Source organism: Salvelinus sp. IW2-2015, linkage group LG16, assembly GCF_002910315.2.
Source record: "Salvelinus sp. IW2-2015 linkage group LG16, ASM291031v2, whole genome shotgun sequence".
Taxonomy (NCBI): domain Eukaryota; kingdom Metazoa; phylum Chordata; class Actinopteri; order Salmoniformes; family Salmonidae; genus Salvelinus; species Salvelinus sp. IW2-2015.
In genome coordinates, this window is record NC_036856.1 from 27239279 (window position 1) to 27259025 (window position 19747).

At 43.2% G+C, this 19747-nt stretch overlaps 1 protein-coding gene across 2 annotated transcripts in view; it reads right to left on the bottom strand.

Annotated features, from left to right (window-relative positions):
• The window catches only part of LOC111975381 (carboxyl-terminal PDZ ligand of neuronal nitric oxide synthase protein), a 193785-nt gene extending 174736 nt beyond the window's left edge, over positions 1 to 19049 (bottom strand). For both annotated transcript variants that reach the window (XM_024003639.2, XM_024003638.2), the window contains exons 1-2: positions 18473 to 19049; positions 18163 to 18234 (exon numbers count right to left, since the gene is read on the bottom strand). In XM_024003639.2, the coding sequence (XP_023859407.1) occupies positions 18163 to 18234; positions 18473 to 18577 (177 nt within the window). In that variant the 5' untranslated portion in view covers positions 18578 to 19049. The remainder of the gene's footprint in view (positions 1 to 18162; positions 18235 to 18472) is intronic.
• Between the last annotated feature and the right edge of the window lie 698 nt (positions 19050 to 19747).

The following is a 19747-nucleotide window of genomic DNA, read 5'->3' on the forward strand; positions in this document are numbered from 1 at the left end:
ATCGCAGTGCTAGCTGCGCCACCAGAGTCTCTGGGTTCACGCCCAGGCTCTGTCGCAGCTGGCCGCAACCGGGAGGTCCGTGGGGCGACGCACAATTGGCATAGCGTAGTCCGGGTTAGGGAGGGTTTGGCCGGTAGGGATATCCTTGTCTCAGTATGTAAAATGTAATAAAATGTATGCACTCTACTGTAAGTCGCTCTGGATAAGAGCGTCTGCTAAATGACTAAAATGTAAATGTAAATGTTCATTAGCCTATAAAAATGCTTAATCGGGAAATAGAAAATCTTTGCTGTGCTTTCCTGCCTAAGCTATTATGGCTATTACATCCCTTTCAGACCATAATGTGGGCTAATAACTGGTGCCCAACAGAGAGCGATATATAGAGGCTGTAAACACAGAACGGGATCAGTTAATTACATATGTCCAATCATCACATTAAAGAAATTGATATTCAGCAATTTGTGTGTCCAATATGAGGCAAAACATAATTTCCTGGAAYTAAAATGCTCTGCTGTCTGAGTCAGACATAGTGGCAGTGCATCGTCTGTGACTGTCCTGCATGGCTGGCTGCTCAGATCTGTTTTACATCTCCTATAACTCCACTGCTCTGCGACTGACCTCTACTTAGGACATTTGCATATAAGAAAACCCAAAGAGCGTGTTGGGTGCTCTGCTAGTTATGGATCAAATGCATCAGCATCATCCCAGCTGCAGTGTCAGCTCCACACAGTTYTGTTGACAACACAAATTATTGGGACTTGAAAAGACCAGTCTATAAATTAGCTGGAAGTGGACATATGCTCTGAGAGGTCTCAATGTTTTTATAATGCAGATCTGGCAGTCACGCATCAACCTGACAGAAGGCCTCTCGCTGCCTCACTCACTGCCAAGTCGCCCTGACTCCACTCTGAACGTCAATCATGTAGAAACACCTGCAGCGACCCAGCAGAGAGAGAGATGGGAGAGAGGAGAGAGAGAGATGGGGGAGAGGTGAGTGTGTATGTGTGAGCGAGAGCGAGAGAGAGAGAGATGGAGAAGGGGTGTTAAGCTGAGATAGGAGAGGAGAGAGAGAGAAAGGGAGAGAGAGGGAGTGTTGAGGTGAGAGAGAGGAGTGAGCGAGAAGTCCAAAAGAAGGGAAAGGAGAGGGGTGAGGGAGAGGGGTAAGAGAGGGGTGATAGGTGAATGTGTGAGAGAGGGGGAGATAGCGAGCAAGCGAGAGAGAGCTGAGGTAGGACCCAGGTGATGGATAGGCTCTATGCAAATTGACTCAGCTAAACTAGAACAAATGAGGCCTGCTCCCTCCTCTCTGTAAATGTGAGACAATCAGCCATGTGTAGCTGGATCATTTCATTGTTTTGACACACGGCACAATAGATGACCTGTCAGTCAGGGTGAAAAACGACAGTAAATAAAAGTCTGGCCCTGGGTCCTGCCCCACCACTTACAGAGACGGGGAGTAAAGGAGGGACTGGGAGCTGAAGAAATATAAAGACCAAGAGAAAGTAGGGGCATTGAGGCTGTGGAAGTAGTATGGCAGTAGTGTGGGGTCAGCTGCAGAGTAATAGGAACATCATGATGCGGTCACCTAGGGAGTATGAGACTATTAATCCTAGATAGCTAAAAGTACGTGTTGAACATTAGCGAGGAGAGGAAGAGCCATTAGTAGTATTGAGATGCAGCCGGCCAGGAGTTGACAGATGAGAGGAGAGCCAAGGTCAAGGGGAGAGATGGGCATGACTATATTAACATATTCCCAGTGTGTGTGGTGTGTGTGTGTGTGTGTGTGTGTGTGTGTGTGTGTGTGTGTGTGTGTGTGTGTGTGTGTGGTTGTGTGTTGTGTGTGTGTGTGTGTGTGTGTGTGTGTGTGTTGTGTGTGTGTGTGTGCGTACATTACTGTGAGTGTGTTAATGTAGCCATCCATTCTGGGATAAAACACTGACCCATTCAATCTCCCATGCAGAAGATATTCTGTTCTCAAGGTAGTGGCAACACTTCCAGCTGATCTGCATCAGTAACAGTGGAATGCTTAGAGAATAGATACACAGCTCTCTCTCTCTCTCTCTCTGGAGGAGGCTATTGGTACAGGACTATGACAGTGATTCACCAGCGTTAAATCAGCATAGTAGATCACAGCTCTCCAGACCTCCCCTTGAGATGTCCATGGTGTTGCTGTGTGTGGTGAGTGTGTGTGTGTACGTGTATGTGCATTGCTGTGTAGGGCAGCCAGTTCAATGTGCCTCCATTCATTCTCAGAGCCAAGCAGCCAGGATGAAAGGTACAGTCAGGGGGATTTCTCAACTGACATTTTGCTGGGGAGAAAGCAATTCCCTCTCCAATAAAGAAGCCATCTTTTCTACATAACTAAATGAAATGTGATCAAAGGTGTAAGGATGCCTGCAGCATCTGGCTACAATTACCCTTGTGACAAGATTAAGGTGTCGCTGGGCTCCAATGCTGTGGTGTGTGTGTGTGTGTGTGTGTGTGTGTGTGTGTGTGTGTTGTGTGTGTGTTGTGTGTGTGTGTGTGTGTGGTGTTGTGTGTGGTGTGTGTGTGTGTGTGTGTGTGTGTGTGTTGTGTGTGTGTGTGTGTGTGTGTGTGTGTTGTGTGTGTTGGAGGGGGGAGGGAGGATGAAACTATGGCTCACCCCATTTAGTCGACTGGTCGATTGTTTGGTTGATAGGCTGTTGGTCGACAATTTTTTTTTTTGTCAAGCAGTAGGAAAATATACACTGCTCAAAAAAAATTAAGGAACACTAAAAAACACATCCTAGATCTGAATGAATGAAATATTCTTATTAAATACTTTTTTCGTTTACATAGTTGAATGTGCTGACAAAAATCACACAAAAATTATCAATGGAAATCAAATTATCAACCCATGGAGGTTCTGGATTGGAGTCACACTCAAAATTAAAGTGGAAAACCACACTACAGGCTGATCCAACTTTGATGTAATGTCCTTAAAACAAGTCAAAATGAGGCTCAGTAGTGTGTGTGGCCTCCACGTGCCTGTTATGACCTCCCTACAACGCCTGGGCATGCTCCTGATGAGGTGGCGGCATGTCTCCTGAGGGATCTCCTCCCAGACCTGGACTAAAGCATCCGCCAACTCCTGGACAGTCTGTTGGTGCAACGTGGCTTTGGTGGATGGAGCGAGACATGATGTCCCAGATGTGCTCAATTGATTCAGGTCTGGTGAACGGGCGGGCCAGTCCATAGCATCAATGCCTTCCTCTTGCAGGAACTGCTGACACACTCCAGCCACATGGAGTCTAGCATTGTCTTGCATTAGGAGGAACCCAGGGGCCAACCGCACCAGCATATGGTCTCCACAAGGGGTCTTGAGGATCTCATCTCGGTACCTAATGGCAGTCAGGCTACCTCTGGCGAGCACATGGAGGGTGTGCGGCCCCCCAAAGAAATGCCACCCCACACCATGACTGACCCACCGCCAAACCGGTCATGCTGGAGGATGTTTGCAGGCAGCAGAACGTTCTCCACGGCGACTCTGTCACGCTGTCACATGTGCTCAGTATGAACCTGCTTTCATCTGTAAAAAGCACAGGGCGCAGTGGCGAATTTGCCAATCTTGGTGTTCTCTGGCAAATGCCAAACGTCCTGCACGGTGTTGGGCTGTAAGCACAACCCCCACCTGTGGACGTCGGGCCCTCATACCACCCTCATGGAGTCTGTTTCTGACCGTTTGAGCAGACACATGCACATTTGTGGTCTGCTGGAGTCATTTTGCAGGGCTCTGGCAGTGCTCCTCCTTGTACAAAGGCGGAGGTAGCGGACCTGCTGCTGGGTTGTCGCCCTCCTACGGGCTCCTCCACGTCTCCTGATGTACTGGCCTGTCTCCTGGTAGCGCCTCCATGCTCTGGACACTACGCTGACAGACACAGCAAACCTTCTTGCCAAGCTCGCATTGATGTGCCATCCTGGATGAGCTGCACTACCTGAGCCACTTGTGTGGGTTGTAGACTCCGTCTCATGCTACCACTAGAGTGAAAGCACCGCCAGCATTCAAAAGTGACCAAAATCAGCCAGGAAGCATAGAACTGAGAAGTGGTCTGTGGTCACCACCTGCAGAACCACTCCTTTATTGGGGGGGTCTTGCTAATTGCCTATAATTTCCACCTGTTGTCTATTCCATTTGCACAACAGCATGTGAAATTTATTGTCAATCAGTGTTGCTTCCTAAGTGGACAGTTTGATTTCACAGAAGTGTGATTGACTTGGAGTTACATTGTGTTGTTTAAGTGTTCCCTTTATTTTTTTGAGCAGTGTATATACACTACTGTTCAAAAGTTTGGGGTCACTTAGAAATGCCCTGTTCTTGAAAGAAAATCACATTTTATGTCCATTAAAATAACATCAAATTGATCCGAAATACAGTGTAGACATTGTTAATGTTGTGAATGACTATTGTAGCTGGAAACGGCAGATTTTTTATGGAATATCAAACTGTCTCTAACCAGAATAAAAAGAGGAGTGGGAGGCCCCGGTGCACAACTGAGCAAGAGGACAAGTACATTAGAGTGTATAGTTTGAGAAACACACGCCTTACCAATCAACTGGCAGCTTCATTAAACGTCAACAGTGAAGAGGCGACTCCGGGATGCTGGCACTCTAGGCAGAGTTCCTCTGTCCAGTCTCAACGTCAACAGTGAAGAGGCGACTCCGGGATGCTGGCACTCTAGGCAGAGTTCCTCTGTCCATTGTCTGCGTTATTTTTCCCGTCTTAATATTTCCTTTTTATTGGCCAGTCTGAGATATTACTTTTTCTTTGCAACTCTGACCAGCATCCCGGAGTCGCCTCTTCACTGTTGACGTTGAGACTGGTGTTTTGCGGGTACTATTTAATGAAGCTGCCAGTTGAGGACTTGTGAGGCGTCTGTTTCTCAAAACAGAACATTTGTACCTTTTAATTTATTAAGTGATTTCTTGGCTACAGAGCATTATTAACCTCTCTGTGTCTCCTGGAGCAGCGGATCACTACGGGTTTGGCTAATCTAAAAAGCGGTCTGAAATTAGAGAGGCATCTCCATTAGTTACTGTAGAACCTGACAAAAGGCCGCCTTTTTCTAAGAGAAACAGTGAATCAGCGAAAGTTTAAATTTAGGGGTGGGCGATATGTTGAATTAATTAGATTAATTCCAATGCCTATTTTGCAAGATTAACGTGTTTTTTAAAAACGTTTTTATATGTTGTTTATGTCTGCTTGTTCTCATGTTGTCCTTTTGGTCTAGTCTCCTACGCTCCTTCCCATTTATACGACAGATATGTACAGTGTATTTGGAAAATACTCAGACCCCTTTCCCTTTTTCCACATTTTGTTACATTACAGCCTTATTCTAAAATTGATTAAATCATTTTTTGCCCTCATCAATCTACACAAAATACCCCAAAATGACTAAAGCGAAAACAGGGGGTTAGACATTTTTGCAAATTCATTAAAAAAACTTTCAACCTGAAAGAGCTTATTTAGATAAGTATTCAGACCCTTTGCTATGAGACTCAACATTTTGCTCAGGCGCATCCTGTTTCCATTGATCATCGTTGAGATGTTTCTACAACTTGATTAGAGTCCACCTGCGGTAAATTCAATTGATTGGACATGATTTAGAAAAGCACACATCTGTCTATATAAGGTCTCACAGTTGACAGTGCATGTCTGAGCAAAAAACAAGCCATGAGGTCGATGGAATTGTCCGCAGAGCTCCGAGACAGGATTGTGTCGAGGCACAGATCTGGGGAAGGGCACCAAAATTGTCCTGCACAATAGAAAGTCCCCAAGAACACAGTGGCCTCCATCATTCTTAAATGGAAGAAGTTTGGAACCACCAAGACTCTTCATAGAGCTGGCCGCCCGGCCAAACTGAGCAATAGGAGGAGAAGGGCCTTGGTCAGGGAGGTGACCAAGAACCCGATGGTCACTCTGAATGAGCTCCAGAGTTCCTCTGTGGAGATGGGAGAACCTTCCAGAAGGACAACCATCTCTCCAGCACTCCACCAACCAGGCCTTTATGCTTGAGTGGCCAGATGGAAGCCACTCCTCAGTAAAAGGCACATGACAGCCTGCTTGGAGTTTGCCAAAAGGAACCTAAAGGACTCTCAGACCATGAGAAACAAGATTCTCTGGTCTGATGAAACCAAGATTGAACTCTTTGGCCTGAATGCCAAGTGTCACGTCTGGAGGAAACCTGGCACCATCCCTATGGTGACAGCATCATGCTGTGGTTATGTTTTTCAGCAGCAGGGACTGGGAGACTAGTCAGGATCAAGGAAAAGATGAAAGGAGCAAAGTACAGAGAGATCCTTGATGAAAACCTGCTCAGGACCTAAAATTGTGGCGAAGATTCACCTTCCAACAGGACAACAACACTAAGCACACAGCCAAGACAACCCAGGAGTCGCTTCGGGAAAAGTCTCTGAATGTCCTTGAGTGGCCCAGCCAGAGCCCAGACTTGAACCTGATCGAACATCTCTGGAGAGACCTGAAAATAGCTGTGCAGCGACGCTCCCCATCCAGCCTGACAGAGCTTGAGACGATCTGCAGAGAAGAATGGGAGAAACCCCCCAAATATAGGAGTGCCAAGCTTGTAGCGTTACACCCAAGAAGACTCAAGGCTGTAATCACTGCCAAAGGTGCTTCAACAAAGTACTGAGTAAAGAGTCTGAATACTTATGTTAACGTGATATTTCCGTAATTTTTTWAAAATAAATTTGCAAAAATGCTTTGTCATTATGGGGTATTGTGTGTAGATTGCTGAGAAAAAAAACTATTTCATCCATTTTAGAATAAGGCTGTAATGTAACAAAATGTGGAAAAAGTCAAGGGGGGTCTGAATACTTTCCGAACGCACTGCATATAATGACGAGATGATCATGTCTCTGCCCTAACAATGGGAGTTGTTGTCCCAAAGGCGGGAAGACAGGCGACAAGCTTAGGTCCAAAATAAGCCCATAGAAATGCATTGGCTTTATTTTGGACAGATTTTGGCGAGAGTGAAACCACTCGCTATTTGCATTTGATCACTGGTCCAACAGAATCAGTCATATGGACAACGAAACACAATGAGCTACTAATTTACTGTAATAGAGGAGAAGTTAACCTTTCTAATGATGCCCTTTATGGCTCAACTGCTCAAATTGTGCACAGAGCAAACACTCCTATAATGGGAATATAATTTGATAAACATTTATTCTGGGAAAATTCTTGCTCAGTTTGTCGCATGCGGCATTGCGGTACCACATCCCGCTAGCAGCATTTTAGCCAAGTACTATTATACTAGCTAGCTAGTCTGTGTTTTATAAATGTGCAATAAGAATAAAACACAATTATATAAGGAATTGGCAACTCGTTCTCATTCTGAGAAATAAGGTAGGCGTCTTGATCTCAACATCTGAACAAAGTGGGCAGGCTAACATGTTGTTCAAACAGTTGGAGACATAAAGAAGGGTGTGTTTATAGCAATTCTACTGTTTTGCCTTGTTAGCTAGCAAATAGATAGAAGTTGGCTAAACTTGAAATATAAAGATTCCTATAAAGATTAGCTGACTACTCACTAGCACCTGGGCTTGTGCTTTAGAGATTGTTTATGTGTTTTCTATAATGCCTGCTACAAGAAGTTAGTCATTATTAGTGAATGTGCATTATGCATGGTTCTGGTTACATTTGGAACAAAAAGGGTATTTTCATAGACAGACTTGAAAGCCAGGTCAGTGATTCATTGGCTTATGCTGACTGTTTGAAATGCAGTGTATTTGACCATCATTTGTACAACAAAGCTTATTTAGAGAAAACATAAAACATTTTAGATATGATTTTTTTAGGCCATATCACCCAGCTTAAGTTTCCCTCCTGATGAGGGGTGGGGTGGGGGGGGGGGTGAAATGACTTGCTCAATGGAGGAGGGACGGAGGGAGAGAGAGGGAGACTGTCAGGGAGAAATGCTGAGAAAGCGAAAGAGATTAAGGGAGAAAAAGAGTGTAGGAGAGAAAGGGAGGTTGGGAGAAAACGGGAGAGGGGGAGGGTATGGAGGGTATGGTTTGATTTAGAGCTGTCAGTCTCTCTGGGAAACAAGTGCAGGGGTCCGACTATGTCTTGGCTCTGTTTCCACACTCTGGGTCAGTGCTGCTGAGGACACATTGCTGCTGCCGATAGTGAGAGTACACACACACACACACACACACACACACACACACACACACACACACACACAAACTGGGTGTGAGAGAGGGCAGGCACAGCATGCCCACTGACAGAAAGACTGTCCAGAGAGAACAGATGGGAGAGGAACCCTCAACTGAGCCTTTTGCATATCTAATTGCTCTACACCAATGACTGTATAGCCCCACAGCCCCTCTGTGTGAGTTAAGTGTCTGGTACAACACTAGGCTAGCTAGCGATCACTCATCCCCACAGCAATACTCCCTAAGGCCCTACAGTTTAGCCACACTGATGAAAGTTTCCATGAAAGCTACTGAGCTATTCATACACAGCACTGGTGGTCGGTGCCGTTTAAGATTAGGGAGGACGATCATTTTTTATGAGCATGGCCTTATTATTGATTACACCATATTGGATGACTGTCATTCATATTCCATTCACCCAGCTCAATGTAACATTAATAGGTTTAGGCTACTACATGATACTTGAATTTGCCCTAAACCCATCATGACCCAAATTAAAGTTTATAACGTAGGTGCACAGGTAGTAAACAGTTCATTTAGACCCGCTGTTTATTTGAAACAGGCCTTTATTCGCTGAAATGTGTGCCATTGCCTGGCTATTAAAAGGGACAGGCGACTATTTGAGACTCTGCATTTAATTTAAGTTTTACAGGAGCTACTATAACTAACACATTAGTAATAGGGATGTGACACATGTTACATTTTTCTTAATGTTTAAAGAGTAATTTTTTTATTGTTTAAAAGTAGAAAAAATATCATAAAATGACGTGAATTCACAATTCAGATATGATCCTGCGTATGACCGCTAGGGGGAAATGCAGTTCAATTTACCACAGTCCTGGCTACCTTCCAGACGCTGCTCACCTTCCTGTCCCCCACCCACTCAGCAATGATGGTATTAATCGTGTTTTAGGTTCTCTGTTGTGTGCCTCTCCTCCATGTTCTCAGTTGTCAGTACATTACATGCTGTAATTTTCTCACTCCATCCTTATCGCACTGCTGCCTGCAACGGTTTGGGTCTCACGGTGCCTCCCTTTCAGCATTGCACCCATACTGTCACTGTAGCTCAATTCTACCTTGCAAAGTTTGCATTTCATCACCTACTCAAAGTATTGCCATACAGGACTTCACTGCAGTCACTTCCCTGTTTCACTCTCTGCCAATTTTCCAACTGTTAACGACGATGAAGTGTGGAGCGCTTTATTTCCGTGGCAAATGATTTGAAAGATGCACATCTCCTACTTACAGCATTGTTCTATGATAGGTTGGAGGACGTCCACTGGAAGTCATCATAGTTACTATGTAAGTCTATGGAAGGGGGTGAGAACCATGAGCCTCCTAGGTTTTGTGTTGAGGTCAATGTCCCTAGAGAAGACAGAATATAGCTGTCCTCCAGCTACACCATGGTGCTACCCAAGAATATGCTGTTGAGGCTTATGTAGACCATTGCAAAACAGTGTGTTTTAATCAGTTATTTGGTGATGTGAATATATTTAGTATAGCTTTATCTAAAAATGATAAATTTTTTWATGTTTCACTATTTTAATTTTTATAAAATTCACTGAGTAGAATGCCCTCCCCTTCCTCTTCTGAGGAGCCTCCACTGATACACAGCTACTGTCAGCCAACGCAGTCTCCCTGCAGGGAAGCCAGTCATCCTTACACAGGTAAGAAGGCTACAGTACGGGTATGTGGTGTGTTAGTAGTGTGTTATTGTTGGGCTGGCACACCCAGCAGTTTTCCAGGACCAGTACGTACAGTGCGGTATGTACAGTGCATTCGGAAAGTGTTCAGACCCCTTGACTTTTTCCACATTTTGTTACTTTATTCTAAAAAGGTTTAAATTGTTGTTTTTCCTCATCAAATATTCCAGATGGCCATTTGATTCATTGTTCAGCAGTCTTATGGCTTGGGGGTAGAAGCTGTTAAGGAGCCTTTTGGACCTAAAATAAGTAACAAACAATTCTAAAACAAACACACAAAACAGCACAATTGGTTAGGAGCCCGTAAAACGGCGCCATTGAAACGAGACTTATCCCAAAGCCACACCTGTGCTGTCTTGGCTGTGGTCCTGTTGGAAGATGAACCTTCTTCCCTGTCTGAGGTCCTGAGCACTCTGGAGCAGGTTTTCATCAAGGATCTCTCTGTACTTTGCTCAATTCATCTTTCCCTCAAACCTGACTAGTCTCCCAGTCCCTGCCACTGAAAAACATCCCCACAGCAGGATGCTGCCACCACCATGCTTCACTGTAGAGATGGTGGCAGGTTTCCTTCTGACATAATACTTGGCATTCAGGCCAAAGAGTTCAATCTTGGTTTCATCAGACCAGAGAATCTTGTKTCTCATGGTCTGAGTCCTTCAGGTGCCTTTTGGCAAACTCCAAGCGAGCTGTCATTTTACTGAGGAGTGGCTTCCGTCTGGCGACGATACCACAAAGGCCTGATTGGTGGAGTGCTGCAGAGGTTGTTGTCCATCTGGAAGGTTCTCCCCATCTCCATAGAGGAACTCTGGAGCTCATTCAGAGTGACCATCGGGTTCTTGGTCACCTCCCTTACCAAGGCCCTTCTCCCCTGATTGCTCAGTTTGGCCAGACTGCCAGCTCTAGGAAGAATCTTGGTGGTTCCAAACTTCTTTCATTTAAGAATGATGGAGGCCACTGTGTTCTGGGGACCTTCAATGCTTCAGACATTTTTTGGTACCCTTCCCCAGACTTACGGACAATTCCATGAACCTCACGGCTTGGTTTTGTGCTGACATGATTGTCAACTGTGGGAGGTTAAATAGACAAATGTGTTCCTTTCTAAATCATGTACAATCAACTGAATTTACCACAGGTGGACTCCAATCCTGTTGTCGAAACGTCTCAAGGATGAGACGCCTGAGCTCAATTTCGAGTCTCATAGCAAAGGGTCTGAATACTTATGTAAATAAGGTATTTCTGTTTTTTTTATTTTGAATACATTTGCAATATTTTCAAAAAAACTGTTTTCGATTTGTCATTATGGGGTATTGTGTGTAGATTAATGAGGGGGGAAAATAATTTAACCCATTTTAGAATAAGGCTGTAATGTAACAAAATGTGGAAAAGTCAAGGGGTCTGAAAACTTTCCGGATGCACTGTAGATCCCTGATGCAAATAAAATAAAATAAAAATGTATTTGTCACATACACATGGTTAGCAGATGTTAATGCGAGTGTAGCGAAATGCTTGTGCTTCTAGTTCAGACAATGCAGTAATATCCAACATGTAATCTAACCTAACAATTTCACAACAATTACCTTATACACACAAGTGTAAAGGAATGAATAAGAATATGTACAGTACATAAAAAAATATATGAATGAGTGATGGTATAGAACGGCATAGGCAAGATGCAGCAGATGGTATAGAGTACAGTATATACATATGAGATGTGTAATGTAGGGTATGTAAACATTATAAAAAGTGGCATTGTTTAAAGTGGCTAGTGATACATTACATCAAGATGGCAAGATGCAGTAGATGGTATAGAGTACAGTATATACATATGAGATGAGTAATGTAAGGTATGTAAACATTATATGAAGTGGCATTGTTTAAAGTTGCTAGTTTCATTTATTACATCAATTTTTCCATTATTAAAGTGGCTGGAGTTGAGTCAGTATGTTGGCAACAGCCACTCAATGTTAGTGGTGGCTGTTTAACAGTCTGATGGCCTTGAGATAGAAACTGTTTTTCAGTCTCTCGGTCCCTGCTTTGATGTACCTGTACTGACCTCGCCTTCTGGATGATAGCGGGGTGAACAGGCAGTGGCTCGGGTGGTTGTTTTCCTTGATGATCTTTTTGGCCTTCCTGTGACATCGGGTGGTGTAGGCATCCTGGAGGGCAGGTAGTTTGCCCCCGGTAATGCGTTGTGCAGACCTCACTACCCTCTGGAGACGACAGGATGCTCTCGATTGTGCATCTGTAAAAGTTTGTAAGTGTTTTTGGTGACAAGCCGAATTTCTTCAGCCTCCTGAGGTGCAACTGCGCCTTCTTCACCATGCTGTCTGTGTGGTTGGACCATTTCAGTTCGTCCGTGATGTGTACGCTGAGGAACTTAAAACTTTCTACCCTCTCCATACTGTTCCGTCGATGTGGATAGGGGAGTGCTCCCTCTGCTGTTTCCTGAAGTCCACGATCATCTCCTTTGTTTTGTTGACATTGAGTGTGAGGTTATTTTCCTGACACCACACTCCGAGGGCCCTCACCTCCTTCCTGTAGGCCGTCTCGTCGTTGTTGGTAATCAAGCCTACCACTGTAGTGTCGTTGGAGGCGTGCATGGCCACGCAGTCGTGGGTGAACAGGGAGTACAGGAGAGGACTGAGAACGCACCCTTGTGGGGCCCCAGTGTTGAGGATCAGCGGGGTGGAGATGTTGTTACCTACCCTCACCACCTGGGGGCTGCCTGTCAGGAAGTCCAGGACCCAGTTGCGTCTCAGGGTAGGTGAACGGATGATCGGTTGGAATCCAAAATCTCAAATTTGGACTCATCAGACAGACTTCCAACAGTCTAATGTCTATTGCTCGTGTTTCTTGGCCCAAGCAAGTCTCTTCTTATTGGTGTCCTTTAGTAGTGGTTTCTTTGCAGCAATTCGACCACGAAGGCCAGATTCAGGCAGTCTCCTCTGAACAGTTGATGTTGAGATGTGTCTGTTACTTGAACTCTGTGAAGCATTTTTTGGGGCTGCAATTTCTGAGGCTGGTCATTCTAATGAACTTATCCTCTGCAGCAGAGGTAACTCTGGGTCGTTCTTTCCTGTGGCGTTCCTTATGAGAGCCAGTTTCATCATAGTGCTTGATGGTTTTTGCGGCTGCAATTGAAGAAGCTTTAAAAGTTCTATACATTTTCTGGATTGAGTGACCTTCATGTCTTAAAGAATTGATAGACTGTCGTTTCTCTTTGCTTATTTGAGCTGTCCATATGGACTTTGTCTTTTACCAAATAGAGCTATGTTCTGTATACAACCCTTACCTTGTCAGTCACAACACAACCGATTGGCTCAAACGCGTTAAGAAGGAAAGAAATTCCACAAATTAACTTTTAACAAGGCACACCTGTTAATTGAAATGCATTCCAGGTGACTACCTCATGAAGCTGGTTGAGAGAATGCCAAGCGTGCAGGTGTGTCCAAACATTTGAATGGTATGTAAATATATCATAGACAACATTACTATACGGTTATAACTTGCTTATAAATGATAACATATGTGACACGTTTCAAAAAACTAGGTGTATGTCGCATGTCACTACTTCACAGGAAAGGCATTTGAACATATATTTTTATCAAAATGCGTTTCTGGAAAGAAATGCTTTCTGGAAAATGTGAACTTTCATGTGCCTTAATAATAAACTGGTATGCCATCAGTAAATATGAATATAATGGTTAAATTACGAGCCTAGTTGGTTTAGCCACGGAAAAAGTCAGGAACCTTCCTGCTAACTATGTTTGGCTGAGATAATGGATGGGCTGGACATGCCGAGAGATGAGTTTCGGATTGGTCTGCAATGTAGCAGGCTTCTGTCTATAACATGAGCTGCTCAGTATATGTAGATAATCCTTGCTACCAAATACGKCTTTTTTTAAAGATATAACGTAAGCCATGGAGAACCATAAAAGTGTTGCTACTGATCTCAACAACATTGCTGCCCAGAATTTAGCAAGCGCTATTGACAAAGATCAGTGAGAAAAAGTTGTGATGGACTACTTTCTGCACACGGTCAGTGTGAACCAGAGTGACTTGACACAACGACGAGGCAAACAAGCTGTAGCTAGCGACAAACCAAATGAAAAAGACACGCCGCCGTGAAGCATTCATCCCATGTATACAGTTAAGAGTCTAGCTACATTTTCAGATATTATACGTTTCTAATTTTGTCAGAAAGTTGTGTTCTTTTTAATTCTGTTAGCCAGCTAGCGAACGTTAGCTTCCTGGCTCGCTAGCTAACGTTACGTGTATGATCTGTGTAGTAATATTATTTGTATCTCAGAAAACCATTTGCATTGCTAGTTATAGCCTAATGTTAGCTAGTTAGCAGACATTGAACCTAGTTGGTTAGCTTTAGCTACCTGAAGATTCATACCACAGCATTTCATGTGGCTAGCTATGACAATCAGTTTGTATTACTAGTAGTTCATTGTTTAGCTAGCTAGTTAGCTAGCTACATGTCTAAACAAAAGACTCCACTTCGCCAGATGATTTCATTTTTATTTAACTAGGCAAGTCAGTTAAGAACAAATTCTTATTTACAATGAAGTCCTACCGGGGAACAGTGGGTTAACTGCCTTGTTCAGGGGCAGAACGACAGAATTTTAGCTTGTCAGCTCAGGGATTTGATCTAGCAACCTTTCGGTTACTGGCCCAACTCTCTAACCACTAGGCGAACGGCCGCCCCATGACCTATCAAGTTAGCCAGGTGTGTCTGGGGTTGATTACGGCCATCTAYTGTATTTCATGAACATGTGTACATGTCTAGACAATAGTGTCCCTGGTAGGGGTGTGCCGACATGGCCATACTCATATTCATAATCGTATCTATAAATTGACAGTTGATATTTGGATCGGATGATACTCATGATCAGTGGTGTGTTTTCATGGACGCCAAGGGAAGCCAGCCCCCCCAATTTATTTTTTATACAAACATTTAAAATAATTTATTTAGTCTCTCTGTGTTTTCACAATTTTCCTTCAATTCGCAAGAGCCTGATTGTATCTCAAYGGAGAAAGCATCCAAGCGAGTGAAACAGCGCCCCTCTGTCTCTGTATGTATAGGCTATCTATCTGATTCTGTCCTGTCATAAAGAGTATGACATTGTTGTCACCAGTAGCATTGAATGCAAGGGAAGCCAGCGAGCATTTGACATCCCTCGATAAAAAAAGTATAAAAGAATAGCCAATCAGCACTGAGCTAAACTGAGTGAGCACAACTGTGAACAGTTCTGATACACCCAAATAAAATCAATAAACTTTGATTTTATTTGATATAGTGTGTTTATGACGGTAATGTGAAGAACAACATGACCTGCACAAAAGTCAGATTAGGATATAGGCCAAGGACTAGATAAAGGGTATTTTTACCTGGAGTTTTGTGTTATTGTAGGCTACTACTTAAACCACTTTTCGTCTTGAAATCTTTGGTTGTTTAATACACTATCTAACTCACTCTGTTTTGCAGATGGCCACATACGTATGTGAATCCTTAAAGAGATGGGTGGGGCTAAGGCTTAAGAGGGTGTGAACGATACTGAATAGGTGTAGACGAAGAGCTCTCCAGTAGGTGTACCAAAACATTCAAGGAACATTTTCTCAAAAGGCGGGTTACAAGTTTATCAACTTTCAAAGCAGAATTACTTTCTTATTGTTCCTCAACTGCAGTGTATGATATACCATTTTGTAGCTCTGAGTCTCTACTTTTATCCAATGTAAAAAACACAAATTCAATTTTGCCACATTAGACCGAATCGAGGCAGTCGGTCACATATGGATAAACTGATGATGTTTCAAAGGGCATCAGAGCATCATCTAGACAGCAGAATTAGAAGCTAGTCATAGTCAATTGATGTATTCTGGCGCAGTGGAACTCTCTTCTCATCCTTGGTCTGTCTCTAATCATTTCCTTCTGCTGGTCTATCAGAGCACCGTCAATTAACCCAGCTAAAGCAGATTAATGAGAAATGAATCCCTTTAAGACACTGCAAAGGTCTCTTCTCCTCTGAAGAGCTGCAGCTCCAGTACTGAGGCTATACAGGGAGGCTAAGTTAAGATATAGAGCCTGATTCTCTTCCCCTTCTACTATTTATCTCCCAGCACAGATTTCTCATAATGCTCTGCTGTAAATCATTCATATAAAATGTCCTTTAATACTCAGAGAAGAATGGATTATTTGAAATATGGGCTCTCTGCAAAAGTGTGTATGTGGATGACTCGTATGTGTGTGTGCGTCAGTGGCGCAGCGCAGTTTTGCGGGGCCCCCCACAAGGTCCGAGCAAGGCCCCCTCATAATATGTATTCAAATGTTGAGGTTTCAAACAATTAAGTAAATGTTTTCAAAATGCATACTGCAACTAGCTCATTGCAAAGTGGTGTGTGACACACTGATGAAGCCTGCCTTCCGTTGAATATGTTTGCTGTTTGAGATGCTGTAGCAGCAGCTACAGTCTGACAGTTTTCCATTCAATGGCTCTGTATCTGTATGCTGTATGCATGATAAATAAGATAGGCCTACATAACGAATATACTGTACATACGTGCCCAAATAATTCCACTAAATTATGCAAATGAATGTATAGACCAATAAGCATGACCGATCAAATGTATTTCCATCGACTGGTATTTCCATCAATGAATAGGCTAAAAAGCATTATTTCCCAATAGGATTTTTTCTTATTCCGGACAATTGGCCGTTCCCGGCTGTTCTATTTTTTTATTGGTTACCAGGTATGGCAGTTCTGATAGGTGACACACACACTATCAACAAGTTGCTTAGCAACCGCAATGACACATGACTCAGGGAAAAAAACCTGATGAACACTAATTTGCTGCTAGACTAGTGAGATAAGTTAACAGTGAGACAAACCAACACAGCTATTTTACAACAAGCCTACATATTGACCTTTAAACTAATACCATACTGTTCAATACGAACAAAGTACACTATTTGTATTAGGAGTACACTGTACTTACAGGAATAATTACACAGTAATAAGGACACCGCAATGTAAAAATGTGACTTGAAAGATTAAAGTCCATACGAACAGTCTGTCCAGAGCTTCCATGCCAGGCCCAGATGCCTGTTTCCGTCCTTTGTGTTGACCAGGCCTGTTTTAACTATTTTCACACAGTAAGAGGTAGAGCCTTTTCTGCTGCCAACAACAACAGCTGCTGATTTGCCCCGGCAGGGGTCCTCACTGTGGGCAGGGGGTCTCTGCTTTCAAACAATTAATAGGATAATTTGCACCTTGCGTGTGTATGTGTGTGCGTATGTGTGTGAGTTGACAAGACAAGTATCAGGAGCCTGCAACAACAGGGAATGAAGAGAACATCTGAGTAACAATGTCTAAAAATAACAAACAATGATACAAAGCTCTGTTGTGTGGTGGGAGTATGGGAGAACTCTCTCATCTCTCTGATATTCCACATATTTGGAAAAACACAGATAAAAACTTTCTCCTGAGGAGAAGTAATATTCCATAGTAATCTTTCTTGAGATAAAACTCAAACTGCACACACACTTACAGGAACTTGTAAGCCAGGGCCATGAGCAAATATTGACCCTATAACCTTTGCTTGTACTGGTTAAACAGTAATGACATAGCCTACCTTCACCAAACAGCCAGAATTATCAGGATATACAACTGTAGAAATTCAACAGGACATAGTACAAGTAAATGGTCATAAGACAAGAAACACAGGATGGTGGTGAATATTGAGATCAATATTTTAAGATGAACATAGGCTAAMGATGAGACAATATAAGACCAATGAAGAGCGCGAGACCGCGAAACGCAGTTTCTATAAAGCATTTCCACCCCATTGCCTCACTTCAAAGAGCGCCATCCCTGATTACTGTCCGACCGCATGGACCACATGAGAACAAGAAAAAGCGGCCCGTACAATTTTCAGGAGCCTATAAACCCGAGTAATATATTTTACTTAACTAACCCGATTTAGTTCTGCAAAGCCGAGTCATTTGTCGATTGGTTTGTCACACTTTCTAGTGGCGTGGTTATGACGCTGGATCCTGTACGCAGCCAGGCCACCCAGATAGGAACACTGTTATAAGCGCATCTGTGTTTAGTTCTGTCACGTTCTTCTTGTCATTAAATCCAGCCAGATTTATCGCATGACCTAGCCTACCTACATAGGCATTATGACATTGTTTCGCAATGGAACATCAGCATCCAAGATTGGTGACTAGTTTGTTTAGATGAAGGGCATAACTAACCCGTATTCTTCTCATAGCAGCTACGATCTCCACTCTGCTGTTCGGCCGCGCCACGTCCAGACTGCCGATGTACTGGTTAGGAACAAAACAGAAAGCAATTATATAAATGTTACCATATTTGTTTTTACTACTGCGATATTCAAACACCAACATTAACAACATTAATGAGGGAAAAGTAGAAGGGGGATTAGCCTAGGATATAGCCTAGGCTGATCCTTAACAAACCTTATTAAGCAAAATACAACATTGTCAAAAGTTAATGATAGTTTACCAAATAATATCAATACAATAGCATATACAAACAACTCACCTTGGCTTCGAAGTTGATCCCATGTTGGAATGCTTCCTCGTTATGCAATGGAATTCTCAAATCATGGCCATCGTCCACAAGATTGTACTTTGTTTTCGCTGGCATGACTGCCGACTATCCGTTTTCGCAACACACGGAAAGGAGAATTTACGCTACTTGTTAATCCAAAACGCTGCCAGACAGCTAAAATATTCCCAAAAATCAGGAGTCCCAAATTCCTTAATTCCAGTGGTCCATCGTAGCAACTGGACTCGTCCCACACCTGAGTATCACACTAGTATATCCAGTGGGCTAGGTGTAACGAACGTTAACTTTGTATCTATTGCTCACGCAAGTAGGCTGGCTTCCCGTTCTGATAAAAAACAATCGTCGCTCTCTTGCGAATCAACTCACTTCAAAAAATAAGTAGCCCAAGGTTTCTTCCAACAACGTAAAATCACTTATAACCAAAAACACTATACACAATATTCAAAATTTGTGAATTTTCTGGTCCTGCCGAATTTCCCCTGCCGAACTTCACTACAGCGCCATGACCAGCCTCTTTACTCTCTCCCATGGATTCTCACGGCAGATCGGGATTGGAGGAATCTGGGAATTCCACCTGTTTTCATTGGAACAGAGTTACATCATGGAATAGTAGGAGGGAGAAACGCTCGAACTCAGCCCCAGGAAAGCGGTGAATGTCAACCAGCGGTTTAACGAGAAGGAATTGTTGCTCTTTCGGTCCAACTTTCCTAAAACCTATGTAGTTACATGGTCGTGATTAATGAGTTACATAGGCATGTAGGCGGCTACAGTGTAGGCCTAATTGCAGTGTAGGTGAACACTGTTACACTGCAGGCCTACGTATAACTGTGTTATAACACCTGTTTGAAGTTTGTGTAAAACTTAAACACATTGTTATGCTTATGCATTGCATTACTAAACCAACTCAATCTAAGTGTTTGTAAATTCTCCCTCACCCTACAATGTATCCTATGTTTTAGATCAGGTATCTTTATTAGATGTTAAATTATGATTATGTAGAATAGTGGTGTTGTTTAGGCAGATATAAAATAGAATGATAGCAATGGATAGACAGCCGCTTGAGATTTAGAAAGAGCAAGACTACCTACTAGTGGTCACCTAAGCTAATGACTGTAATAAGGCACTTATTATGCAATGCAGGCAATATTCTGTACATCATGCTCTGTACATGAAGTGCATGAATGCTGCTTGGTGTTGTATAATGCAGAGTCCATCTGTGTCACCTGCACTGTAACTTACAGTAAGAAG